The following is a 25,190-nucleotide window of genomic DNA, read 5'->3' on the forward strand; positions in this document are numbered from 1 at the left end:
CAAGATCCTTAAGAGCAAGTTGGAGATACTGCCAGAGAACCTCAGGAGAAAGTGGGATCTTCTCCTGCCATGCCTCATATTCATCTAGAGAGACATTTCACATAAAAGAATTGGGTTCAGAAGCTTAAACTTCTGTTGGGTATCCAATGTGTGGCCCACTCATCAAAGTTATAGAAGAGATATTTGGGAAGGAACGTCAGAGTCACCCCAGAAGGATGTGGTGGACTATGTCTTTGCCTCAGCAAACTGATGATGCAGTTTGAAGAAAAACCTTTAGGAATTCTAAGCGCTGGTGAAATGGTATGAACAGTAAGTGATTGTGCCTAGGTACGAGGAGAGTCAATAGTTGCTGTTGAAGCCCTATTGTCCCAGAGCTTTGGAGTATAAGTGCTGCACCACATACAAGGTGGAAATGAAGATGTTAACTATTTGGGGGACACAGGTACCATATGAGAACCCAGGAGGATGTTCCATGTAAACCCGTTGAAGCCCAAGCTCTGTAGAGACTTTACGGAGGACAGTGAGCCACTCCTTGAACTATTGCACAATGATGAAAATGGTGGCTCTTTAGAAGGGGTGTAAATTGCACTTAAGCTGACTTCTGAGCAGCATGAAGAGTACAGAGAGGTACTGAAATAATTATCTCATCACCTTCCACTGACGTTAGGTTGATACGTGTCTGTGTGCATGACACAGAGAAAGGGGATTGCTTGCCAGAGAAGAGCAAGCTCTATAAAATATCATACCGGATCCAAGAGTGCATCAAGGCAGAGTTTGCTAACATGCTGGACCTGGGAGTTATTGAGCAAGTCTGTAGTCCCTTAGCCAGCCCAGTAAACTAAGTAGGTGCCACCAACCTATACTTTCTCAATGAGGTCACCAAGATAAATGCACATTTAAATACGCCAGAACTGATGGACTGGCTTGGTGCTGCTCGCTTCTTTAGCACCTTTGATCTGACCAATGCCAAGAAGACTGCATTCACAATGCTCGGGAGCTTGTACTAGTTTAACGCCATACTTTTTGTACTCAAGAATGCTCCTGCTACTTTTAAGTGTCTGGTGCACTGTTTTCTATCAGGGCTGGCAGAGGTCTGTGTGGCCCACCTTCATGGCATTGCCATCTTCAGCAATTCATGAGAGAACCACCTCAGGCACCCAGAATAAGTGCTGGTCAGGATACAGGGAGTGAAACCAAACATCCAAGAAACAAGGTGCCAGGTAAGGCAGTCCTCTGCAATCTACCTTGGGCTTCAGGTGGCAACAGGAAGATCCTGTTAGATGTCCGCATACAGTCTGTGTTGTAGTGGGAGGCTCCCATCAACCAGACCCAAGTGAGGCAGCATACCAATATGTTGTGAGTTGACATAACTAATCAGGCTCTTTTCTCTGTTTCAAGAAAAGTACAAGCGACAGGCCCCAATCAAGGAAAGTTCAGCTTAAATATGATACCAAGACACTTGCGCTATATTTGTGTGTGTGTGTGTGTGTGTATAACGCGTGTAGGTAAGGTATGCTTGGTAGCAGGACTCAGTGTTGTGGTGAGAGTCCTATTATTGGTATCATTCGCATTTACTTGGATAGCCTGTGGTTTGAAATAGCACAGGATGGAGGAGGGATGCAGCTTCACAAGCAGTGGGAGTGTATTCCCAGCAGGCCTTAAGATAAAGGAAGAGGATCCAGACACTGAAGTGAGGAAAGATGGAAACATGACCGTCCTTAGAGGGTCTATGGAGACCTTTCAGCAGGGGATGGCTGATGAATCCACCCAGAGCTCTGACATGTGGTGGATGTTAAGGGAGCGGTTAGGCGGCAGATCCTATTGTTAAGGTGAGGGATTTTCTAGGTAGGGCCTGTTCTCCAGTCTTTCCAGGTTTGCTACTTCAGGAAGGCTGATGATAGCCAGCTGCAGAGGCTTCGCTCTTTATCATGTCCATGTTATGGATACTTCTGCTTGGAGCCTCCATCATCACTGCTGTGAGAGCCACCAGCTCGAACAAAGGCTGTGTCTGCACTGAAGCTAGAAAATTACATCTGAAAGGGATCCACCTCAATCTCGTTCCAGGACAGGGTCTATGTCCCTTGTCTGGAAAAGGACTCTACAGGCAGGACCCAAACCATTGTATTTTGTTCTAGTTCCAAGTTTTACTTCACCATGCAAGGAAGTGCTCCGCAGAGTACTCAAAGCACTGCTGTAATCCAGGACTGTTGTCTGTCTGACGGCCAGTGTCCCAGAGATGAGGCGACATCTCCCGAAGTCAGTGCAAGGTGGTAGAGACGCTGTGGGTCTCCTTAGCTCCTAGCAGCCTGTCTGCCATCTCATAGAGGGAAGAAAACTGCCCAGCTCTGCAGGAAGAGAGACTGTCCAAGAAGAAAAGTCAACCTATGTTCCCGCTGTTGAAACATCCAGAGGATGTGGACTTGTGACCAAGAGTGTGCCCCGCACCAGCCCAAGCACCGAGGGGTCACTCTGTTTTCCTACTATGTGTAACAACAGCAACTTCAAAATCCAGCGCATCATTGGGCTGCACCACTGTGACCCAAGGGGTCTGCACCCTGCTGCTGATTCTTGCCCCTCCTTTCCATGCACTATTAAGTGCCATAGAGGGGTGGGAGCAACATCAAGGTGCTAGCTCACTGTCGCGGGACGGGAACTGCTCCTGCCAAACTAGAGCCCCGGGGTGGCTGCGGAAGCAACACAGGTTGGTTCTGGCCCATAGTATGGGAGAATCGTGTAACTGATCCCCATTTCTGTGTGTAGTGTTGGAAGGCGTTCACCGGGGAGGTTGCGGAATGCGTTCCTGACCACCCGGGGACCCACCTCTCCCAGAGTTAGGCCAAGCAAGAGCGGGGAGGCCCTTCCTGGAAGGGTCTCGTACCTAGGATCGCACACGCTGCGCTTACACTCTTCTGATAGAGGAACACCACACAGTAGTTCTTCGTAAGACAATATACTTTATCGTTAGTTGTAAGGGATCTTTATGATCCGGAAGGCAGATATAGAATTAGTGCCACAAGCGGCGGCGATCTCGTGATGGGGGTATGGGGGTAGCGGGACAGTCTTTGAGTCAGTGTCTCTGCGGAGTATCCTGCGCACAGCTCTCAATCCTCGAGCTGAGGGGATGTTGCTTCTCTCGGCAATCTCTGCTGATTCTCTTGGAGGAGGGTGCCGCGAGTCACTCAGCAGGCACAGGTGGTTCGTAGTTCGGGGAGCCGCGACAGCGTCAGCAGGGCTCAGATGGTTCAGAGTTCGGGGAGCCGCGACAGCGTCAGCAGGGCTCAGATGGTTCAGAGTTCGGGGAGCCACGACAGCGTCAGCAGGGCTCAGATGGTTCAGAGTTCGGGGAGCCGCGACAGCGTCAGCAGGGCTCGGATGGTTCAGAGTTCGGGGAGCCGCGACAGCGTCAGCAGGGCTCAGAGGGTTCAGAGTTCGGGTAGCGTTCTTCGGTTCGGGGAGCGATCGAGCCGCGACCAGGTCAGCAGGCTCTCGTCAGTCCAGGTCTTCTTTGCCTCCCGTCCCTTCCGCACCTCTTGTTATACTTCCCCTCCTCTTTGAAGTCCAGAGTCCTCGCCGAGAGGGGCCTTGGTGCCTGGGGGCGGTGTGTCGGGGCTTCCTGTCGCTCGGCCCTTTGATCTGTTCAGGTGGGTCCGGGAGGGACTCCAGACACCCAGCAGGCGAGGCGGCCGCTCACCGGGGGCCTGGTGGTCGATCGAAACCGTCCTTGGGGAAGAGACCAGAGGTGTGACAGGGTCGGCGCCTCTCGGTCTGGCTTGGGGGGTTCCTCTCTCCCTCGGCCGGGCATGCGTGTTGGGGTCTGGCCGGCCAGCGGGATGTTAGGCCGGGGTGGCCGGAAGTCTGTGACATCGTGGATCGGTGCGGTTGCAGGGAGGCTTGCTGGCCGGGAGGGCCCACGCCACGAGGCCGGTCTCACATGTAGCATTCTGCTTTGCTGTGCTATGGAAGTACTTCTCTTTTTCTAGACAAGTACTGCAATGGAGAATGTATTACTGTGTCTGTTGGTTGACTGTTGAATTCTGAGTCTTGTCCTTCACACTAGTTCCCTGAGAAGCTGTGACTGCTCGCCCTCGCTACCCTCAGAGTCAAGCGCAGAAAGGTCGTAGCTGGCCCACTCTGCAGACCTATAATAGCAGACCTATAATAAGATGGACGCCTGGGCATCAGAGGCAAACAACCCCAGCCCCCATGGGTGTGGCCCAGTACCCGGTCTGCAGTGTGGTGCCCGAATGTGGTAGGACACCCGTCCTCTATTCAAAAAGGTTGCTGTGGTACAAGCAACGCTGCAGTCAGATTTCCTGAGTGATAAGTTTATTTCAAAGAGCCACCCCAGGCAGCTAGGCACGACAGCAGCGCCAGCCTCGGGATCATGGGTGGAATGATGGTTCTAACCGTCCTTAGCAGAATGCTGACTTCACACCAGCGTTCAACGAGCAGTGTCGCGAGCTGCACGCAGTGTCGCGAGCCGCAAGAGGTGTTGCGATCCACAAGCGGTGTCGCGTGCCGCGAGCAGTGTCGCGAGCGGCACGCAGTGTCGCAAGCCACAAGCGGTGTCGCGAGCCACAAGCGGTGTCGCGAACGGGGAGGGAAGTCCAGGATACTACTGTTATAAAAACTAACTGCTGCTTTGGGATCAAAGACTAGCGACTGAGAGTCATACTTCGTTGATATCTAGTGCCTAGCCGACTTGTTAGATGGTTGTCCAAGTGTGGCTGGAATTAAAGTCAATAAGGAACAGCAGACAAAATATGATGTATGCAAGAAGGAAACAACGAAAGTTCAGCAAGTTTGTAATCTAACGGCAGGTTCTAACTACAGCTCAGCCTATTTCGTATGAAGTGGTCGGTACCAGGTCGTTGAAAATAATTCTTTTTAGATAACAAGAACCATTAGCCTTCACAGGAAGCTTTGAGGAGTGAAAGAAAGAAAATCTTAAATATGTCCCAAAAAATGTCCTGGTTTGTACAAGGAGAGGTCGACCACTTCCGAAGCATGAGCCGGCCCATTACAGAGAAAGCATGGATGACTCCATCGCTGAAAGTCTTTGACACAAGCATCTAAAGCTAAGTAAGTTGTTCAGAGAGTTTGAGCTGCACCCAGATTAACTCCCTGAAGCAGTCAGGACAAAGCTTCTGGACGTTTCATTACGATGCTAATAGAGGTGGAATAACAGTCTTCATTCCAGTTACCAAAACGTTTCTCGCTTATTTATCTTGGCCAAGGAAGAGTAACTCGCCCTAGGCTTTCGCCCGGGTACTAGGGGGCATATTTATGAGAGCCTTGCGTCACGTTTGCGCCGCGCAAAGGCAGGGCTCCAAGTCAGATTTATGAAACCACCCAAAGCCCTGCTGGATTTTATCCAGCAGGGAGGGGCCCCTTCCTGCACAAAAACAATTCTGCCTACAACACAGGCACCCTTACACTAATATGCAAGGGCGCCTGCGTGTGCAAGGGGGCCTGCATCATTGGTGCCAGGCTGAAACTGCGTCAATGCTGGCAGAAGGGACAGGAATGCACCATATTAAATAAATATAGGGTGCATTCCTGGCCGTTCACTGTGACTAGGGCAGTGGAGCAAGGTGACTTGCCGCACTGTCCGACGCCAAACCCCATAAATGAGGCCCTAATAATCTAGACATGTGGGAAGACAATTTTCAAAAGAAAGGCACCCAAATGATTTCCCCTAATTAAGGGTTGTAATCCCCAATGAGGGATTGGAGAGCCCATCTATAGCATGGCTGATGATTGTGTTTATAGTTCCCATTCCGGCTGGGGATTATTGCACAAACCTTTAAAGTTTAACTGTTACTTTACATGCCACATGGCCTCTGACACCTGCCACTCACATGTACAGATCACACCTACACACGGTGCATTCTTACCTCGCCATGTTTCGATTTTGTGTTCCTCAATCTCGTAGATTTGGACCTGTGAAATATGAAACAAATTGAGATTTGTGACGTGAAAAAACGATTAACCCTTAAAATGCCTGGTATACCTGAAGTGATGTTACACAAAATCTCATACTGAAAGACATCATAGAAATGACCCCGTATCCCACCCTTAGCCCCCAAAGGATGGAGAATGGTCAACGAGTGGACTAAAATGGAATAAATCTTTAAAAATAGGTCTTAGCACCCTTTTTTTACTTCCTGTTTCTGCTGCTGCCTTTATCACTTCTGGTGTCAGGGTTACAAAGTGTCAGGGTAAGGTTAGCAGTTGCTTCCCACAGGTGGCACCCAAGTTCCTATGGGACCGGCCAGAGCTGTTTGCATCTGTGCAAAACGGAACACAAGCTCTTACCTGCATATGTTAGTATATTATATTGCACATGTATTTATATAGCGCTTACGGCACCTGGCGAGGCATTCAAGCGCTTTTTCTGTGAGTAGCAAGCTATTCAGGAACTGAAAATTATCAGTTTACTAACTAGCACATGCATCAAAAATACCATTTGCGATTCCTTATTAGCGAAAAATAAGGATTTGCTAAAAAGGAATCGCAAAAGCCTATGCATGTAGAAATCGCTTACAATATAGCGATTTCTAAATATTTCTTATTTGCGAGTCGCAAATTGCGAGCCGCAATTAAGGAATACCTCCCCATTCATTCCTATGGGCCTAGAGGCCCATAGGAATGAATGGGAGGAAGTTATCAATTTGCGATTCTCAATTAGAGAATCGCAAATTGAGAATGCAATTTCAAGGGTGCAAGGGTGTCAAAACGACACCCTGTTGCACCCCTGAAATCGATCTGTGTACAAATGTTGCGCACACACATGTCCAAAGGACATGTGTGTGTGTAACCTACCACCTTGAAAAATGCACTTTCGTGCATTTTTCAAAGTTTTTGATAATTACCATGAAGTTCAACTTCATGGTAATTTGCGCCCCCTATCAGCGAAATCGCGAATTATTTTACTTTAATGCATTGCATTTAAGGAATCTCAATTTGCAATTCCTTAAATGCAATCGCAATTTGAGAACTCGCAATTAATTGCGAATTCTCAAATTGCGAATGCCTTGACCCTTCATGCATCGCAAATGCTCTTTTTGCGGGCGCAAACGGACGATTTTTGCGAATCGCACCGTTTGCGCTCGCAAAAATGGTTGATGCATGTGCCCCTAAATGTTTTGTTTATTCTTCTTGTGCATTAGTTGTGTTATGTTTGTGCTCTTGGTTTCTTGTGTGTTTAGTAGAGTTTGGAATAGGGATAGAATGCTAGGAGTCGATTTGAAAAGGGAAAGTAGTAATATTATTTTTGTAAGTAGTGGTGGTTTGTGCTTGTTTGTTGGGTGGCATGGCTAAAAAGGAGGGGTGGTAGTTTGAAAAGGATGTTTGGGAGTTCATCATTAAGGCACAGCACGCATTTATCTCTCTTCTATCAATGATGTTTGAGTAGACACCTTTTTTAATTGTAAATAAATCCTCTGAAGATATTAATCATGCTTTAATAAACTACATATATTTATTTCTATATTTTCTGTGTTTGTAGAGCAGTTCCATGGTGTTTTTGTACTACTTGAGGATCTGTTTTGGGCCCTGACGTGAGCGGAAGAAGAAAACAAGCATTGGCATAGGCAATAGGTCTTGCCTTTGGGACCTTATAAGTGTTTACCCATGCAACGGTTGATGTTGCAGCAAGGATATTGTGCTGCATAATTAAATACTTATAAGGTCCCAAAAGTGAGACCTATTGGCTATGCCAATGCTTGTTAGAACTGCTGGTGCTGAGCACCGGCCGGACCCAGCCCACTTAAAGCCCTGCATCTACCTATGGCAAGGCACGTTTTAAATTATGCCCGCTTAGTTCGGTGAAAATGGGCATTTTTTCATACTTCCAGTAGTTATCTGAAGTTCTCCAAGTCCTCCTGAGGCCTAGTTAACTTTCAACAATCCCTGAAGGCAGAAGTTCCTCATAATGTGAAGAGGTCATTAAGCTGGTCATTCAGGTGGCCAGCCGACCAATCGTCTATTTCCTCTGTACCTGGAAATCTCCCTCTGCGGCTTCTGGGAGCAGGAAATGGAGTAGGAATGCTGTGACTCAAAAAGGGGTGTCTGGGCCTGCAACCTCCAATCGGGGACGTTGTGAACCCCCCCACTTTAGCAGCTGCAGAGGGCTGGGGTTCTTAATGGACCTCTTTTGTGTAGAAATCAGTAAAAGTTCACAATTGAGGTGAAGAAGCAAGTGTTCATACAAAAGGGAAAGAAGAATGAAAGGAAGGAAAGGGGAGAGGAAGGTAAGATGAAAGAAAGCTAGGATGAATGATAGAACGGATGAGCGGGTGGATGAACGCTAGGGTGGAGGAATGGTAGAACGGATGAGCGGGTGGATGAACGCTAGGGTGGAGGAATGGTAGAACGGATGAGCGGGTGGATGAATGCTAGGGTGGAGGAATGATAGAACGGATGAGCGGGTGGATGCATGCTAGGATGGAGGAATGATAGAACGGATGAGCGGGTGGATGCATGCTAGGGTGGACGAATGATAGAACGGATGAGCGGGTGGATGAATGCTAGGGTGGACGAATGATAGAACGGATGAGCGGGTGGATGCATGCTAGGATGGAGGAATGGTAGAACGGATGAGCGGGTGGATGCATGCTAGGGTGGAGGAATGGTAGGTGAATGGAGAAGTGGATGGACGGGTGAAAGGATGGCAGAGTAAATGGAAGTCTGAGAGAATGAATGGCAAAACGGAACAATTGATGGATGAAAGCCTTTACAGATGGAAGTGTAAGTCAAAGGATGAATGTATGGGTGGATAGACATATGGATGGATGGATGCATAGATGGGAGATGTGTGAGTGGCTGGAATGGTGAAAAATGGAATAATGAATGAATAGATGGCAGAACGTCCCCTCTGCAGGCTCTCTTTTTCCATCCATCCGACTTTGAAACTTGGGGAACCAGGTACGAGCCTCAGCGTCGGCTCAGGATCCTGTGATTCTGGGCAAATAAGGTAATCTCCCCGCGCCTACCAAAAATGAATATGTCATTGTGTAAGGTAACTGGTGCTCATGTAAAGCGCTCTGCTACCTTCGGGTGGCGGTCACTCCATATAAAACTGTAAACAAACAAAAGGGCTGCAGCTCAGTGGGGGCCATGCCCGGTGGAATAAAAGGCCTGTCCGGCCCTGGCTGCCCCTCGCTGACGTCCATAGACGTTCTCGGGAATATATGTTTTTAACTCTTTGAATCCGCCCCTCTGCTCCGCACTCGCCCTCCCGCCTCCCCGACGTTAGATCGCTTTAACTGCGGCTTAGAGTCGACGAACACGTCTCGCCTCCATCTAGCTTTGGAAATAAGGGCAAAAGGGGCCTGTTCTATTTAAACACAACCGTGCTAACACCGACGAGTTACCACAGTTTATGCAATTTACATTACGAATTCATAGACCTGGCAAAAAAAGGGATTAGCGCGTTTTATTTCAGGTTTCAGGATGATCCTGTCATTAGCGGTCGATACTTTCATCATCTGTTAAACCTGCGGAATGTGCGGGGCGAGGAGGCGCTAAGGCGCTATCAGCGATGCGCAGCCGGCGCGTTATCGGCTCGGTGGCGCGCGGCTCACCGGCTGCGGGCGTCGGCCTATCCAGACTGGATTAGCCTGTCAATCACGCCCGGCCCTTCGTATTGTGTGATGATTTGGGGGAAATGTCACCGAGATCGGAGTAATTTCTCGGCTAATTGCGTCTTGTCTCCTCTTAATACCGCGCATGTAACGGTTTCATTACCTCACCTGTCAATCACAGGGTGCCCGGCCGGCCCGGGATGGGCCAGTTGGCCTGAGGGTCTTGGGAAGGAAGATAGCAGGAAGCATTTAGAGGTCTGTGCGATGCTAGCCCCCTGAGCAGGGCGGCACGTCTCTTGCACACCTTCTGCCCCTCCCTTCCTTGGCCTCTCAAGCACCATGAGGCAAGAGTCATCTTTTAATCTTACAGCAGACAGAACGCTGGCCACTCCTTGCCAATCTTTGTATTGTTTGCTTTCTCTGTTGTTTATAACATTAAATCACGGCACTCTGTTCTCTTTGACTTAGTCCTTACAGCAGCTATACCTAGGATGTTTGTATTCTCCTCAACCGAGTTTCACTTTCCCTGAAATCCATAAAATTATTGGTTCTTCGTAGACCAGAACTTTCTGATAGAGTCTTAGAAGCCATGGTTTTGAAAAGTGAATTTGTAATACAGGTCTTTCCAATCAGCGCCGCTGTGTCCAGAGTTTTTATTAATGTCGTATTAATATGTCTCTTAATAAATGTTGTAAATGCAAACATGCGTATAAGAGTAGGAGTGTGGATCAGACAAGTGCATGTGAAAACAGTAATGTGATATCGATAGTGTGAATAAAGCACGAGTCTGTCACCGCTGTGTGAAAATGAGAGCTGGAGTGTTGCACCAATAAATAACAAGCGCTCGCTCGCCAGGCAGCCGCTGTTTATTTTTGCATCACGCTTTCACTTTAAAGTGAAAGCGAGATGCAAAAATAAACACGGGGTGCCCTGTCTGCTTTTTAGTCCAGCCCAATCAAAGAGCTGGACTGGCGCGTGCAAGGCAGCGTGACAAAGCTTCTGATAAGAAACTTCATCACGACATCCGTAATGCAGGCGAGCCAGTCCCGGTGGGCCGGCCAAAAAAGGGAAAAGGAGGCACCCTGGAAAGCTTATACCCAATGGCGGTGCACCGTTTAACATAAACGGTGACGCAAGCCAATGGGAAGAAGCGGCGGGGCTTCAAGCCCTTTACAGAAACTACTCAAATGCATTAAATCTCGTCGAGCGAGCTACGCATGTGCTCAGCAACACTAGGCGAGACCTAAAAACTGTTGCTACATAATATTAAACTCTTTGACTACTAAAGTCAGTAGTCAAAGGATGCAGAGTCAACGCTTTGTCTAAAGGAGCACAACATGAGTTCTGGCTTCTAGAAGGCATCAAACCCTACACATAATCACCCAAGGAGGTTGCGAGGAAGAAACCCAAGTATGTCCTCCTAGTTACAACACGCTAAAACACAAAGTACTTGGGTACTGTGAGAAATACACGTGAACAGCATCCTTTTCTGAGAGTGGAAACAGTCCTGACCTACAGGCTCATATAGAGATATTTGAGAGGTAGCCTCACCCATAACTTATCATGGCATGCTTCATCATTAGCGACCACCTACACTGGAGTAAGATTATACCACTGTAGTGGCTTAACTAAAATTGGGAGTTCTTAGATATTTTCTATCACAGGACAAGGTCCTGATTTTAGGTTAAAAATACCTAAGGGTAACTCCAAAGAATTTTTTTTATTAGTGGATTCCATTGGCACGGGTTAAAATCAAAGTATGTGGTATAAAGGCAGAAATTAATGTTTCACCTAACCACTTCAAACTGCCAACATGTTTCGACCTAACAAAGTGCCAAAACTGGTCAGGGCCAAAGAACTCCCAACACAATTCATACACACGCATTCCATGCAACAAATATGAAGCAAAGACTCTCACACCTATCTGTTCCTATTTAGTAAAGAACCCCAACTTAGAGATACATTTGAGCTTTTTGGTTCATAATGGAGGGCATCTCCTCTGTAGTCACACTTTTGTCAAGAGATAGATGCTGTCCTTTCCGCCTAAGAAACACCCATGCTGCCGTTTTTGTTAGTATATTAAACCCTACATCCCAGAAGATTATTTTAAACAGTGGTTCAAGTTCTGGCTCTACTGTGGCTGGACTATGGTAAGTCGCTACATACTGGAATGCTTAAACTTTTCTGTGCTTCTCTGAAAGCAGCATCACACTCAGCAGCGCTGCGAGTATGTGTATTTGTAAAGTGCACTGTCACCCGCGAGGGTATGCTGGCGCTGAGCAGGTGTGGGTGCCTAGCCTTGCCTTTGGTACGTTGGTTGATTGAAAAGCCAGGTCTTCAGCTTCTTGCAGAATTCAAGAACAGAAGAGCAGGCTATGATGTGGAGTGGGAGATCATTCCACTCGTTAGGATCGATGTAAGAGAATGCCCGTCCTCCTGATCTAGTTCTGTGTATGCGCTGTATGTGTGCGAGTGGGAGTCCTGTAGAGTGGAGGTGTCTGGGTGGTTGGCACATTCAAAAACACAACAAAGCAATCCTTCACCAGGGTGCTCCTGTGGGCATGAATTCCTTTCCTTCAAAACATCAGTACATTATCTTCCTATGATACATTTGAAATGTAATAAAAATATGTTGTCTCAACACCCCCTCACTCTCTACAGTGCTATATTTAAGACTCATATATTTCCACAATACTTTTTACACTATTTTAACATTGTCTATTGTATACTAACCTATTTCCTTACTATATATCTACCCGCACATGAGACATATAGCTTGCTTTCATTATTTGATATCTTGTTCTTCTTTTTCTACTTTAGTACGTGTAGTCTTGCTCTTGAAACTCATAACTGGTAACTTAACCTTGTGTAACATGCTTTGTCACTCCCTGTGTGTAGTCAACACATGTGAAAACTACCAATAAATAACAAAATAAACGTATGAAGGGAGGAGGCAGTGACAGTTCATCTTCTCCTTTTTATTCTAGACCTTAATTCATTCAGAAATTATAGCAGCATTGTATGGATAAGACAAGTGAATTTAAGATAATGAATATCTCTAGAAAGTAGATATGCACTGTTTTTATTGACTCTGCTATTTAAGACTCTGGCATAATAGAAGAATCCCACAATGTGTAAGCAAGACTCATCTCTAGCAGTTATTCCTAAAGCCTCACATATATCAAATTGCCTTTGACCCAGGCTCCAGTAACAAACAAGCATTTGCAATGCAATAGGTCTCGCATTCACGCAAGTTTGAGCTATTGGCATTGTAAATGTCATTTACAATGCTAATAGCTTAAACTCTTGCAAATGTGAGACCTATTGCATTGGCCTTCTCTTCTTGACCGCTTGTTCGATTGTAAATAACAGAGGAATAGACTGGCCTGCGACGTCTTCAAAGTAGTGATAAATAGTGCAGTGAAGAGGATGTGTAAGTGTTGTAAATTACAAAGACACAAAGTGTGAAGTGAGAGTTACATATGATCCGAGCTATAAACACTAACAAAGCGCTCCAACACCTTTCGCCCTGTGATTACACTGTCGTGGCTCAGGAGGAAGAGCTGGGGGGACTATTTCCTGCCCTCTCCATGATTTGAGTGTGCAGTGGGGCATTGCGATATGTCATTGCTATCTTTGGCCTAATAAAAAACATTCCAGCTGTAGTAGGGCCCTGGTTTCACCTCCTGGTGCAGGGAGGCTGTGCTTTATGGCAGGCACGGTGGGAGGGAGGGATGGTCTCGGCTGCAGCTCCTGCCTCGGACAGTGCCCCTGCTATTACTAGTGAGCGAGAGGCGCTAAGGTGGTGGTATTGGTATTGGTGGTGGTGGTATTGGTATCGGTGGTGGTATTGGTGTTGTTGGTATTGGTGGGGTTATTGGTGGTATTGGTGATGGTGGTGGTATTGGTGGTGGTATTGGTGATGGTATTGGTGGTGGTAGTATTGGTGGTGGTGGTATTGGCAGTGGTAGTATTAGTGGTGGTATTGGCGGTGGTGGTATTGGCAGTAGTGGTATTGGTGGTGGTGGCTTTGGTGGTGGTGGTATTAATGGTGGTGTTGGTTTTGGTGGTATTGGTGGTGGTATTGGTGGTGTTGGTGGTGCTATTGGTGGTGGTGGTGGTATTGGTGGTGGTGGTATTGGTGGTGGTACTGGTGGTGGTGGTATTGGTGATGGTGGTATTGGTGGTGGTATTGGTGGTGGTGGTGGTGGTATTGGTGGTTGTATTGGTGGTATTGGTGGTGGTGGTATTGGTGGTGGTGGTATTGGGGTGGTGGTATTGGTGGTGGCATTGGTATTGGCGGTCATATTGGTATTGGTGGTGATGGTGGTGGTATTGGTGGTGGTAATAGTGGTGGTGGTGGTACTGTGGTGGTAGTAGAGGTATTGGTGGTGGTGTTGATGGTATTGGTGGGTGTGGTATTAGTGGTGGTGGTGGTATTGGCGGTGGTATCGGTGGTGATGGTATTGGTGGAGGTGGTGGTATTGGTGGTGGTGGTGGTGGTATTGGCGGTGGTATTGGTGGTGATGGTATTGGTGGTTGTGGTATTGGTGGTGGTGGTAGTATTGGTGGTGGTATTGGTGGTGATGGTATTGGTGGAGGTGGTGGTATTGGTGGTAGTGGTGTTGTTAATAAAACAGGAGTTTGAAAACAGCCTGTTAGGTTGCTTTAGTACAGATGACATGTAACACTGTACTTCAGCTTCATCCCATTAGCACAAGATTATGTGCTACCTGGAATTCACATGACTTAATTTGCTAATCGTTTCTAAATTCATTTTACTTGGGGGGTTGAAACAGACACAAGATAATGCTGCGTTAAAGTGATTGAAAGCGGGCACCCGTGTTACCGGGACGGCCGTGCTGCTTAAAAAAACACAAGCAGTTTCAGCTGAAGCAGCGCATGTCCAACCTGCAGTAAGAGAAACTAAGTAAAGTAAATAGTGCTTACAGACTAAATAACAGGTCCTGTGTACCAACCAAAGTAAAGGGACCAGTAGCCATGGGAGGGTACAAATGAAGACAAGGCCATACTAAGGAGGGAATAACAAGCCAATTAACGAATCCAAAGGCAGCATTTACGAAAGGCAATGACGCAAGCCAATAAAAAATATGAGAGGAGAGTTGGCGTAGCTTCTCTCCCATACTCTGCTACAGCAGTCTCGCAGAGCGAGCAGTGCATGTGCGCTGCCGCTAGGCTCGACCTAAAAAGACCCCTCCTTCTCCAATTAAAGTTTTACCTTTTATATCAATGGATTAGTTATTAGAGGCGATATAGGCCCCTAAGCCGCACATGGAAGAAACACATAAGAAGCTTCAGTCTTTAGATGACAAGTGGTCCTATGGCTAAATAAGTGTATGTGGTAGAAGAAAGCGTGAGTGACATTCAAGATGCACCAGCTAATATATATCCTTTGCAAAATGAGGTACCTCGTCTTAAGAAACACACTGAGGAACTTGATATCAGGAACAAGAGAGGTAATGTATGGTCTGCCTGAGGACTCAGATGGAAAGGATCCCATGTCATTTTTTCAATCGCTCATTCCAAAAATCTTACATTTGTCGGATAGTGTTAAATTAAACATTCAAAGAACATAGAGACTAGGACATAAATATAGACTTGATAGGGCTACATCTAAGCTTAGAAGGAGTGATAATCTTATTCTTAGAGTATACAGACCTATTGAAAGGTCTCACATCTGCCAAAAGTAAAAAGCAGATTACTTTGTCTGGAAATGCATTATTTTTTCACAAGACATTTAAAAAACAACTGCTGGGTGTAGAAAAAAACTCTACGACATGCTTTTGGGGCCCAAAATGTGAGATTTGGATTACTACATCCATCCTTTCTCAAGGTGACCTACAGGAACAGAACAAAACAGGCTTTGAAGACCCAGCCAAGCTACAGAAATTCTTGAAAAATTCCAGGGGAGAAGATATGGACACATTGCGCTCACATGCTGTTTAACCCTTCTTGTCTTTTATCATTTCACAATAAAACAAATCTATTAGAAATAACTTCTACTAAACTGTTGTCTTGATGATATATATGCCAAATAATTATTTACTATTTTCATTCTGTTGTATGTCCCGTACTAAACCGTGTCACCCACTCACTTTTGTCTACAATGTAATACTCTCTGGCGTGCCTGAAGTGAAGCTCTTTCATCTGTGTTTGTTTGTGGCTACACCACCATCATCCGTTTGTGTTCAATATATATATATATATATATGTATATATATATATATATATGTCTCAGAGTCTTCACTATATTTCTTTTTTCTCTTGCATGTATAGCAAGTTTGCCTACACTTTCCCTTCTGTTTTCCCCTTTAATTTCCTTTCCTTTTTGTTGTTTTATGTAACAAGTAGATATCTTCTAAAATTCAGTTTTCAGGGGCCGATGTGGAATTTACAGCAACTATCAGTTTACCAATTTTAGCTATATAGAGAGTATTACTTATATGTTTTACCTTGGTTATGTTCTTTAATATAATCTTTTGGAATATAAAAGGACATGGTACCTCAGTTGAAAGACAAAGGTCTCTTACTAATTTTTCAAGATATAATCCACAAATCGCTCTTTTGCAAGAAATGTATTTGTCAGATGAAGAGGCTATGAAACTTTGGAGGGAGGGTGGGTTAGTAACATGTTTGTTTTCTCTACACATAAGGAGAACAATTATGTAATAATCCTTTGTCACGAACACTTAGATATCTCAGTTGTTTCTCAGGAAAAAGATGATGTCAGATGAAATATTGTCAAGCTAATCATTAATAAAATACCAGTCATTATAATAAATATTTATGGCCCAACGCAAAATGATAATATATTTTGGCCAAATTTAAAATTACTGAAAGAACTGTCCTGAGGCTTTGGAGGCAATTGCACACAACTGTTAGATCCCTTTATCAATAGCAATTCTAAAACCAAATAAATCCCTAACAATATGCAAAATAACAACTTTAATGAGCTATTAAAAATTTCTTAAAGCTGCATTGACGTTAAGTTACTCAGACACTATAGCCTTATAGCTCACCTTATCAGGCAATACTGGCTCTTAAAGGCCCACTACGGGCCTTCAATGGACGGTATAGCCCAGCTACGGTGGGCTATAAGGCAATTAGAGCATTCCGCCCCATCAGGACAGAATGTTTGAATTAGTAAAACAAAGGCCTCACGGAACCCAAGGGGTAGATATTCCATCGGGCTCTGTGAGGCCTTTGTTCGTAGCAGTTGCTGTGAAAAATATATCGGAATGTTGGAGCTCTGGGCTTTTACCAGCCATTATAAGCCCGGAGCGACTCCATTGTCTTCAGTGGAGTGCTCAACATTCCAATGTTCTAATAGAGAGTACAACTTATTTTTCCTGGTGCATAATTCTCAATCAAGAATTGATTACATTTTTCCGAATCTGAAGATAGTTCAATCATTAATATATGCTGAAATTGGAGTTATTCTAATATCAAACCATTCCCTGTTATTATTACCGTAGACCTTGAATTTTTATTTAAAAAAACCCTGGTAGACAGATATTCAAAACTGCCCTTTAGAGCCCCACAATTTTTTTATATACCTTTGAGATTTTTATAGGAGTAATTGTTTTTTTAGCTACAACTTACATTTTCCCGTGATATGGGAGGCTTTAGGGTCTTAGCAAGATATTTTATTATCAACTTTGTCTTGAAAAAGGAAAGTATGGGCAATTATCTAAATGAAGCTATGACAAATATTAAGAAGTTAGACTAGTCATATTATACCACGAGCTTACAGGATGCGTTAAAAATATAAATGATACAAAATTTTAATTGAATAAATACACCTTGGAGATTATTTCTGCTTATTATTCTTATTTAATAAAGCTCACTACTAAATATTATGGTGGACAAAATACATCGGTTACATTATAACCTAATTATTTGAAAATAAAGAAGGAGTTTACAAAGATATAATCTACATATTGTAATTTAAATACTCATTCTTTTGAAGATTCTGACTTTTTAGAGACTTTTGTCCAATTTTACCACATGTATGCACCATAAGATTTTACTCTTCAAAAGCAACACATAGAAGATTATTTCTAATCTCAATTAGAGAGAATTTCCCGTCAGATACTGATTGTGCCTCACTTGAAGGAGATATTTCTTCAGAGAGATTGTTAAAGCTTTAGGTTCTTTAACAAGTAATAAATCCCCAGTTCCAAATTAGTTCCCCGCGGAATTTATGCCCATTCCTTCACACTTCTTTTACCCAAATTGTTTATCAAGTGTGAAAAATATTTTAAATAGTGGATTTTTTCGAAGAGCCTTTCAAGATTCCCTAATTTGTTTGATCCCAAAGGAAGGTATAGATCATGCATTTTGAAACAAATATAGACCAGTCTCACTGGAAAATGTGGATTATTAAACTTTTGTCAAAATTATTGCTTTCGATTTGAATCTATTCTACTTAGGCTAATTGGTTGAGAACAAATTATTTGACAATTGTCCGACAATGCTAAAGTGTATGCACATTTCGTTGGTTAATCTGCCATTAGTAAACATTATTAAATAACGAGCTATATTTTGAAAAGTCAACATATGTCAATGACATTCTTTTGTATATATCAGACCTTGAAATCTCAGCTTGAGTTTTTTAAAAGAAGTACAGTGTTTCTCCAAGATGTAAGGTTATAAATTCAACGGACAAATGAAAATTCTTCCATTAAACAAATATTGTCTAAGCCATGTTTGATTGTACAAATTTCTCATGGAATCCTAATTAAAGAAAATATTTGAGTTTATGGTTTTCTGCTTTATTCCGAATACGGTTAATTTAAATTCAGCACAATAGATCTAGAGGATTACAGATCTAATTTCTAGATGGAATACCTTATTTTTGCCTTGGTGGTTAGACTCAATTAAAATGATGTGGATTTCACTCATTCTAATCATGCTGCCATTGTAACCAGCTAATATGTCATCCTCCTTCTTTAAAGCACTTTATTCATTATTAATCACCTTTCTGTGGAATCTAAGATTTTAATTTGTAGGCCAGAATTAAATCAATCAGAGGGTAGTGTAAATTTTCCAGATTTTCAGTCTTTTCAAAATGCTTTTATGATTTAACATCCCTGCATTGGCTGTCAGATAATAACATCCCCTTTTATCCTATTTGAGTAGTTTCTTGAAAAGCTCTTATCACTCCATTTCCTTTCTAAGGATTTTTACACTTTTTATAAATACTTCTTTAACATCACTTATTATTAAGAATGTTTGTAGAATTTTTCACCCATTCCTTTGGATAGACACTAAGAGAAAGGAAGGCTCTCTAAATTCTACTCTTTGGCATAATAAAACATTAGATACAAAAATATAACTGTGTGCTGGACTTCATGGAGAAATTAAGTTTTGATATGGGTCTACCAATGATATTATTCTTTATCAGTACTTTCCTTTACATAAAGTTTGATATGCCAAACTCCTTTAAAAGGAAAATGTGAAATATTATCTAGCGCTATATCAAATATCCACACAATATTACATGATAGGAATCTTTAACATACACATTATAATGACAGCTTGCGAATACTGACATCACAACCCCAGGAATCCCGTCTATACAAAGTTCTTAGAGATAACAAGGAAGTTGGACTGAAATCTTAGGTTGAATTAGCTTGGGGAAAATAATGTAATTCTTCTTGGTCTATTAACCTTTGGAATAAAATGTTGTTAAATCTTCACACACAGCTAGTGCAATTCAAATGTGATTTTTTATAAACAATAGATTGCTGTTAAATCCACACTCTCTTCACAAAATCAATAGCACATCAAATAACTCTTGTTGGTCTTGCAACACAAAATTGATCATAAACATACGCTTTCACATGCCCAATGGTTTTAAAGGTTTGGAGACAATTTTGTAATCAACTAAACTTTATTTCTGAAGCAAATATTCTCTTTAACATTAAAAATATATGTTTTGCTATAGTTGCAGATGTTTGCAATTCCTGCTCCACGGATGCTTGTTTGATAGATCTTTTAATAGAATTTGTTTATCAGCACGTCATAAAACACTGAAAAAATATTTCTTATGTTTCCTTCAAAGCTGGTGGTACAGTGTTTGTTGCAATAATAGACTTGGAAGAGCTTATATATAGCCAGTTTCACATGCTATATAAAGAGTTTATTTAGGTGCCTGGTAATTTCATAGCTCAATAATAGCTTAGGAAATGGTACCGCTAACTCTCTCAACCAAGAAATAGAACTCAAACCTCCTTAAATGTTTGCATTATACAGTTCTATTTTGGTTTATAAAATATGTTTTGTGACTGATGACCTTTAACACACCATGAATTTGTTTTATATTATGAACCCTAATTATATTTCAATTATTAATATGTTTTAACTGAAATGCTTTACTGGTCATATTTCTTTTTCTATTCTTTTCCTGCTTATCGTCATTGGCAAGGTTTCATGTATTTGATCGTTAGTTTGTGAAAAGAGAAAATCCTTCTAATTGCATCGCATAGCTTCACTCTTCTTATATGTTGTGATAATCTCCTTATCAATAGTTATTGCTGTGTTTGGAAAGAATCTAATTCTCAATCTGTTACTGAATAAAATACTTTTCAAATTAAAAACATTGTGAAAGGAGAGAGAAGAGAACATTGAGGAAGACAGAAATAATGATGTGAGTTGGGGACAAATAGAGGGTATCAGAGAACAAATGAGGAGAGATTCAGACCAGACAAGGCAGGAAGGGGATAAGTATGGATGCGGATTGGTGGAGGCCAAAGGGTGGACAGGAAGTGCATTTGTCATTTATTTAGAGTGTATAGAGTAGCCCCTGCATCTGACACTTCAGCCATGTCAAAGTCCTTAATGCAACACAGGGTTTGGAATTCATAAAGAGGTGCACTTGACCCAGTGAGTGTCGAGCATGAGTTGTGTATGGGGGAATCAGTGGTAGGCATATGCATGAGTGAGCTCGGTGGAACTCCAGATAAGCATACATTGGCTGAGAGGGGCTACAGCAGAATATATCACCAGACCCACCCTAACCACTTCCTGGGCTGCTGTTGGCACTTCCGCATCTGTGATTTAACACCAGTGAGATCAGGTGCAATGAAAGGAATTTAGGGGCATATCAGCAACGAGGCGATAGAAAATTATCGCCGCTTTTGCGTCCGTTTTCGGCCGAAAAGCGGCGATAATTTTATCGCCTAATTAGCAAGGTCACGCTAACACGTGAAACCTTGCTTTAGCGCACGAAATCTTAACGCCAATCTTTGCATCTCTAATGAGATGCAAAGTGGGCGTTCCTGACCTAACATGACAGGAGAAACCTATCATCAAGCCCCAGGCTATGAAGCATAGCGACAAGAAAAGTAGCGATAACCGCTGTTATCGCTAGTTTCCTTACGCCTGCTTCAGGACTGACTTAGCCATGATATCCTATGGAGGGTGGATATCATGGCTAAGTTTGTGAGGCCCTATCAACAAGCTAACGCCACATTTCGTGAGATTATCGCTGGGTTTCCAGCGATAATCTCACGTTAGGCAGTTAGCGCTAGGATTTTTATCGCTTTTGAGATAAGCGTTGCTAATAGCACGCTATCTCAGCGATAAAAATCCACGCTAGCGCTAAGTGCGCTTAGCGATAATTATCTCCGGTTGTTGTTGATATGCTCCTTACTACGTTAAGCTGTTGCATGCGCCAAGTGCTTCCAAACACGAACAAACCTCTCTCCAGTCTGCCTTCACAGAGGCATTACCAAATATATTTCTTTAATGGGAGCGATATTTGCATAGTAAAGGCCAGTTTTGAACAGCTTTACTCCTTGAGTAAATGTAACTTACTCCTGGAAAGTCAGAAGTAAGGCAGGAGTAAGTCACACCTACTGCTAAGAAGATCTGTGTAAATAGATCCTTTAATTACTGTGGAAAGGGTGCACTCACCTACTTCCAGTGTTGTGGGCGGAGCTATAACCCTTATGCCCAGACTTGCAGCCATCACACACATAACCATACCCCGACTCAACAAGCTGTGGAGAGCAGCTGGCAGACTCACCAGTGGAGACTTGTAGTACCGGTGCAGGATGTTGATGAAGTCTGTAATGGTTAACATCCCTGGGGGAAGAGAAGCAGGAAGTGATCAACAAGGACAGACAGAGCCCGACGACAGAAAAAGACACGAACAAGAAGACAGAGCAGTCTGGGTGTTGACTAAAGGTCTGCAGTACAGAAAGGGCTCCTTATTCACACCTACTTGTTATTTATCCATTCATCCCTCCAGCACCTGAATGTGTGGAAGGAGAGTGGCCAGACGGTGAATGCAGATAGATAAACACGAAAAGACAGGCCTACACTGTCAAGGGAGCAGACTTGGGGCCTTATTAAGATGTTGGCAGATGTGTCACTCCATCACAATGCTCACAGATATCCCGTCCGCCACAATATAAATGCCATTATATCCTATAGGATTTATATAATTTACCGTACGGGATATGACGGAGTAACCCATCCGCCGAGATCTAAATCAGGCCCTTGGACGCGTAAGGCTCTAGTGCAGTTGTCATTGTGTGTTACTTTTGCACAGTGATCCATTTCCCTTTCAGGTTATGTTTGCATTTCCATCTGTGTGTTTAATAAAAAAATGGCAAGTGAAATGACTGAGTTTGTCATCAGATGAGCTGAACCCTGCCATGTGGGAGAAGTGTCCGCCAGGTATGGCAGATGAGTAAAATGGAAACATGGCGGGCTTTAGGGCCCTCCTCAGACAGGGTAACTCGTCCCCTGGGCTACTGGCTCCCTAGGCGGCTCGCTCCAATGGCACAATAATCATGGCAATGCAGAGCAAATGCTTATTTAATTATAACATAGGAAGTTGAGGAACAGGAAGTAGAGTACAGAAGCAAGGCACGTTAGCTGCAGAAACACAACACAACAGGAAGTCCAAAATTTAAGAGTGTTCATCTTGTAAGACAGGAAATCCTTTGTGAGAAAGAGGCAAAGCGGACTTTTCTCTGCTTGAGAAGAAATCAGTTATTCAACCAGTGGAGCTCACTACAGAGGATGTAGCTCAGCGAGCTGAAATCACGACTCATATGATGTGGGCGTGACAAGGCTACAGGTCAGCAGGGCCTGTTCTCAGCCCCAGAGTACATCAGTGTTGGTCTGTGACCCGGTCCCAGCCCCAGAGTACACCAGTGCTGGTCTCTGACCCTTTCTCAGTCCCAGAGTACACCGGTGCTGGTCTCTGACCCGGTCCCAGCCTCAGAGTTCACCGGTGCTGGTCTCTGACCCGTTCTCAGCCCCAGAATACACCAGTGCTTATCTCTGAGCGGTTCTCAGCCGTAGAGTACACCGGTGCTGGTCTCAGAGCTGTTCTCATACCCAGAGTACACCAGTGCTGGTCTTTGACCCATTCTCAGCCCCAGAATACACCGGTGCTGGTCTCTGAGCGGTTCTCAGCGTAGAGTACACCGGTGCTGGTATCAGAGCGGTTCTCAGCTCCAGAGTACACCAGTGCTGGTCTCTGACCCGTTCTCAGCCCCAGAGTACACCAGTGCTGGTCTCTGACCCGTTCTCAGCCCCAGAATACACCGGTGCTGGTCTCTGAGCGGTTCTGAGCCATAGAGTACACTAGTGCTGGTCTCTGACCAGGTCTCAGCCCCAGAGTCCACCAGTGCTGGTCTCTGACCCGGTCCCAGCCCCAGAGTACACCAGTGTTGGTCTCTGACCAGGTCTCAACCCCAGAGTCCACCAGTGCTGATCTCTGACCCGGTCCCAGCCCCAGAGTACACCAGTGCTGGTCTCTGACCCGGTCCCAGCCCCAGAGTACACCAGTGCTGGTCTCTGACCAGGTCTCAACCCCAGAGTCCACCAGTGCTGATCTCTGACCCGGTCCCAGCCCCAGAGTACACCAGTGCTGGTCTCTGACCCGGTCCCAGCCCCAGAGTACACCAGTGCTGGTCTCTGACCAGGTCTCAACCCCAGGGTCCACCAGTGCTGATCTCTGACCCGGTCTCAGCCCCAGAATACACCGGTGCTGGTCTCTGAGCGGTTCTGAGCCATAGAGTACACCAGTGCTGATCTCTGACCCGGTCCCAGCCCCAGAGTACACCAGTGCTGGTCTCTGACCCGTTCTCAGCCCCAGAATACACCGGTGCTGGTCACTGAGCGGTTCTGAGCCATAGAGTACACCGGTGCTGATCTCTGACCCGGTCCCATCCCCAGAGTACACCAGTGCTGGTCTCTGACCCGGTCCCAGCCCCAGAGTACAACGGTGCTAGTCTCTGACCCGTTCTCAGCCCCAGAGTACACCAGTGCTGGTCTCTGACCCGTTCTCAGCCCCAGAATACACCGGTGCTGGTCTCTGAGCGGTTCTGAGCCATAGAGTACACCGGTGCTGGTCTCTGACCCGTTCTCAGCCCCAGAGTACATCAGTGCTGGTCTCTGACCCAGTCTCAGCGCCAGAGTAAGCAGAGCTGATCTCTGACCTTGGTCTCAGCCCCAGAGTCCACCAGTGTTGGTCTCTGTGCCGTCCGTTCCCAGCCCCAGAGTAAGCAGTGCTGGTCCCTGACCCATTCTCAGCCCCAGAGTAAGCAGTGCTGGTCTCTGATCCGTCTCAGCCCCAGAGTACACCAGTGCTGGTCTCTGACACGTTCTCAGCCCCAGAGTACACCGGTGCTGGTCTCTGACCCGTTCTCAGCCCCAGAGTCCACCAGTGCTGGTCTCTGACCCGGTCCCAGCCTCAGAGTTCACCGGTGCTGGTCTCTTACCCGTTCTCAGCCCCAGAGTACACCGGTGCTGGTCTCAGAGCAGTTCTCAGCCCCAGAGTACATCGGTGCTGGTCTCTGACCTGTTCTCAGCCCCAGAGTACACCGGTGCTGGTCTCAGAGCGGTTCTCAGCCCCAGAGTACACCGGTGCTGGTCTCTTACCTGGTCTCAGCCCCAGAGTACACCAGTGCTGGTCTCTGACCCGGTCCCAGCCCCAGAGTACACCAGTGCTGGTCTCTGACCCTTTCTCAGCCCCAGAGTACACCGGTGCTGGTCTCTGACCCTTTCTCAGCCCCAGAGTACATCAGTGCTGGTCTCTGACCCTTTCTCAGCCCCAGAGCACATCAGTGCTGGTCTCTGACCCGTTCTCAGCCCCAGAGTAAGCAGAGCTGATCTCTGACCTTGGTCTCAGCCCCAGAGTCCACCAGTGCTGGTCTCTGAGCCGTCCGTTCCCAGCCCCAGAGTAAGCCAGTGCTGGTCCCTGACCCATTCTCAGCCCCAGAGTAAGCAATGCTGGTCTCTGATCCGTCTCAGGCCCAGAATCCACCAGTGCTGGTCTCTGACACGTTCTCAGCCCCAGAGTACACCAGTGCTGGTCTTTGACCCATTCTCAGCCCCAGAATACACCGGTGCTGGTCTCTGAGCGGTTCTCAGCCGTAGAGTACACCGATGCTGGTCTCAGAGCTGTTCTCAACCCCAGAGTACACCAGTGCTGGTCTCTGACCCAGTTGCAGCCCCAGAATACACCAGTGCTGGTCTCTTACCTGGTCTCAGCCACAGAATACACCGGTGCTGGTCTCGGAGCGGTTCTCAGCCATAGAGTACACCGGTGCTGGTCTC

The 25,190-nt window shown here is 45.2% G+C and overlaps 1 protein-coding gene and 1 long non-coding RNA gene across 3 annotated transcripts in view; one reads left to right on the forward strand and one right to left on the reverse strand.

Annotated features, from left to right (window-relative positions):
* The window catches only part of LOC146859397 (uncharacterized), a 237,005-nt gene that overhangs the window by 154,504 nt on the left and 57,311 nt on the right, over window positions 1-25,190 (forward strand). The window lies entirely within an intron of this gene.
* The window catches only part of PRKAG3 (protein kinase AMP-activated non-catalytic subunit gamma 3), a 389,089-nt gene that overhangs the window by 97,887 nt on the left and 266,012 nt on the right, over window positions 1-25,190 (reverse strand). For both annotated transcript variants that reach the window (XM_085650087.1, XM_085650086.1), the window contains exons 9-10: window positions 21,640-21,698; window positions 5,898-5,943 (exon numbers count right to left, since the gene is read on the reverse strand). In XM_085650087.1, the coding sequence (XP_085506213.1) occupies window positions 5,898-5,943; window positions 21,640-21,698 (105 nt within the window). The remainder of the gene's footprint in view (window positions 1-5,897; window positions 5,944-21,639; window positions 21,699-25,190) is intronic.

The sequence above is a fragment of the Triturus cristatus genome, chromosome 3_2 (assembly GCF_964204655.1).
Source record: "Triturus cristatus chromosome 3_2, aTriCri1.1, whole genome shotgun sequence".
Lineage (NCBI taxonomy): Eukaryota > Metazoa > Chordata > Amphibia > Caudata > Salamandridae > Triturus > Triturus cristatus.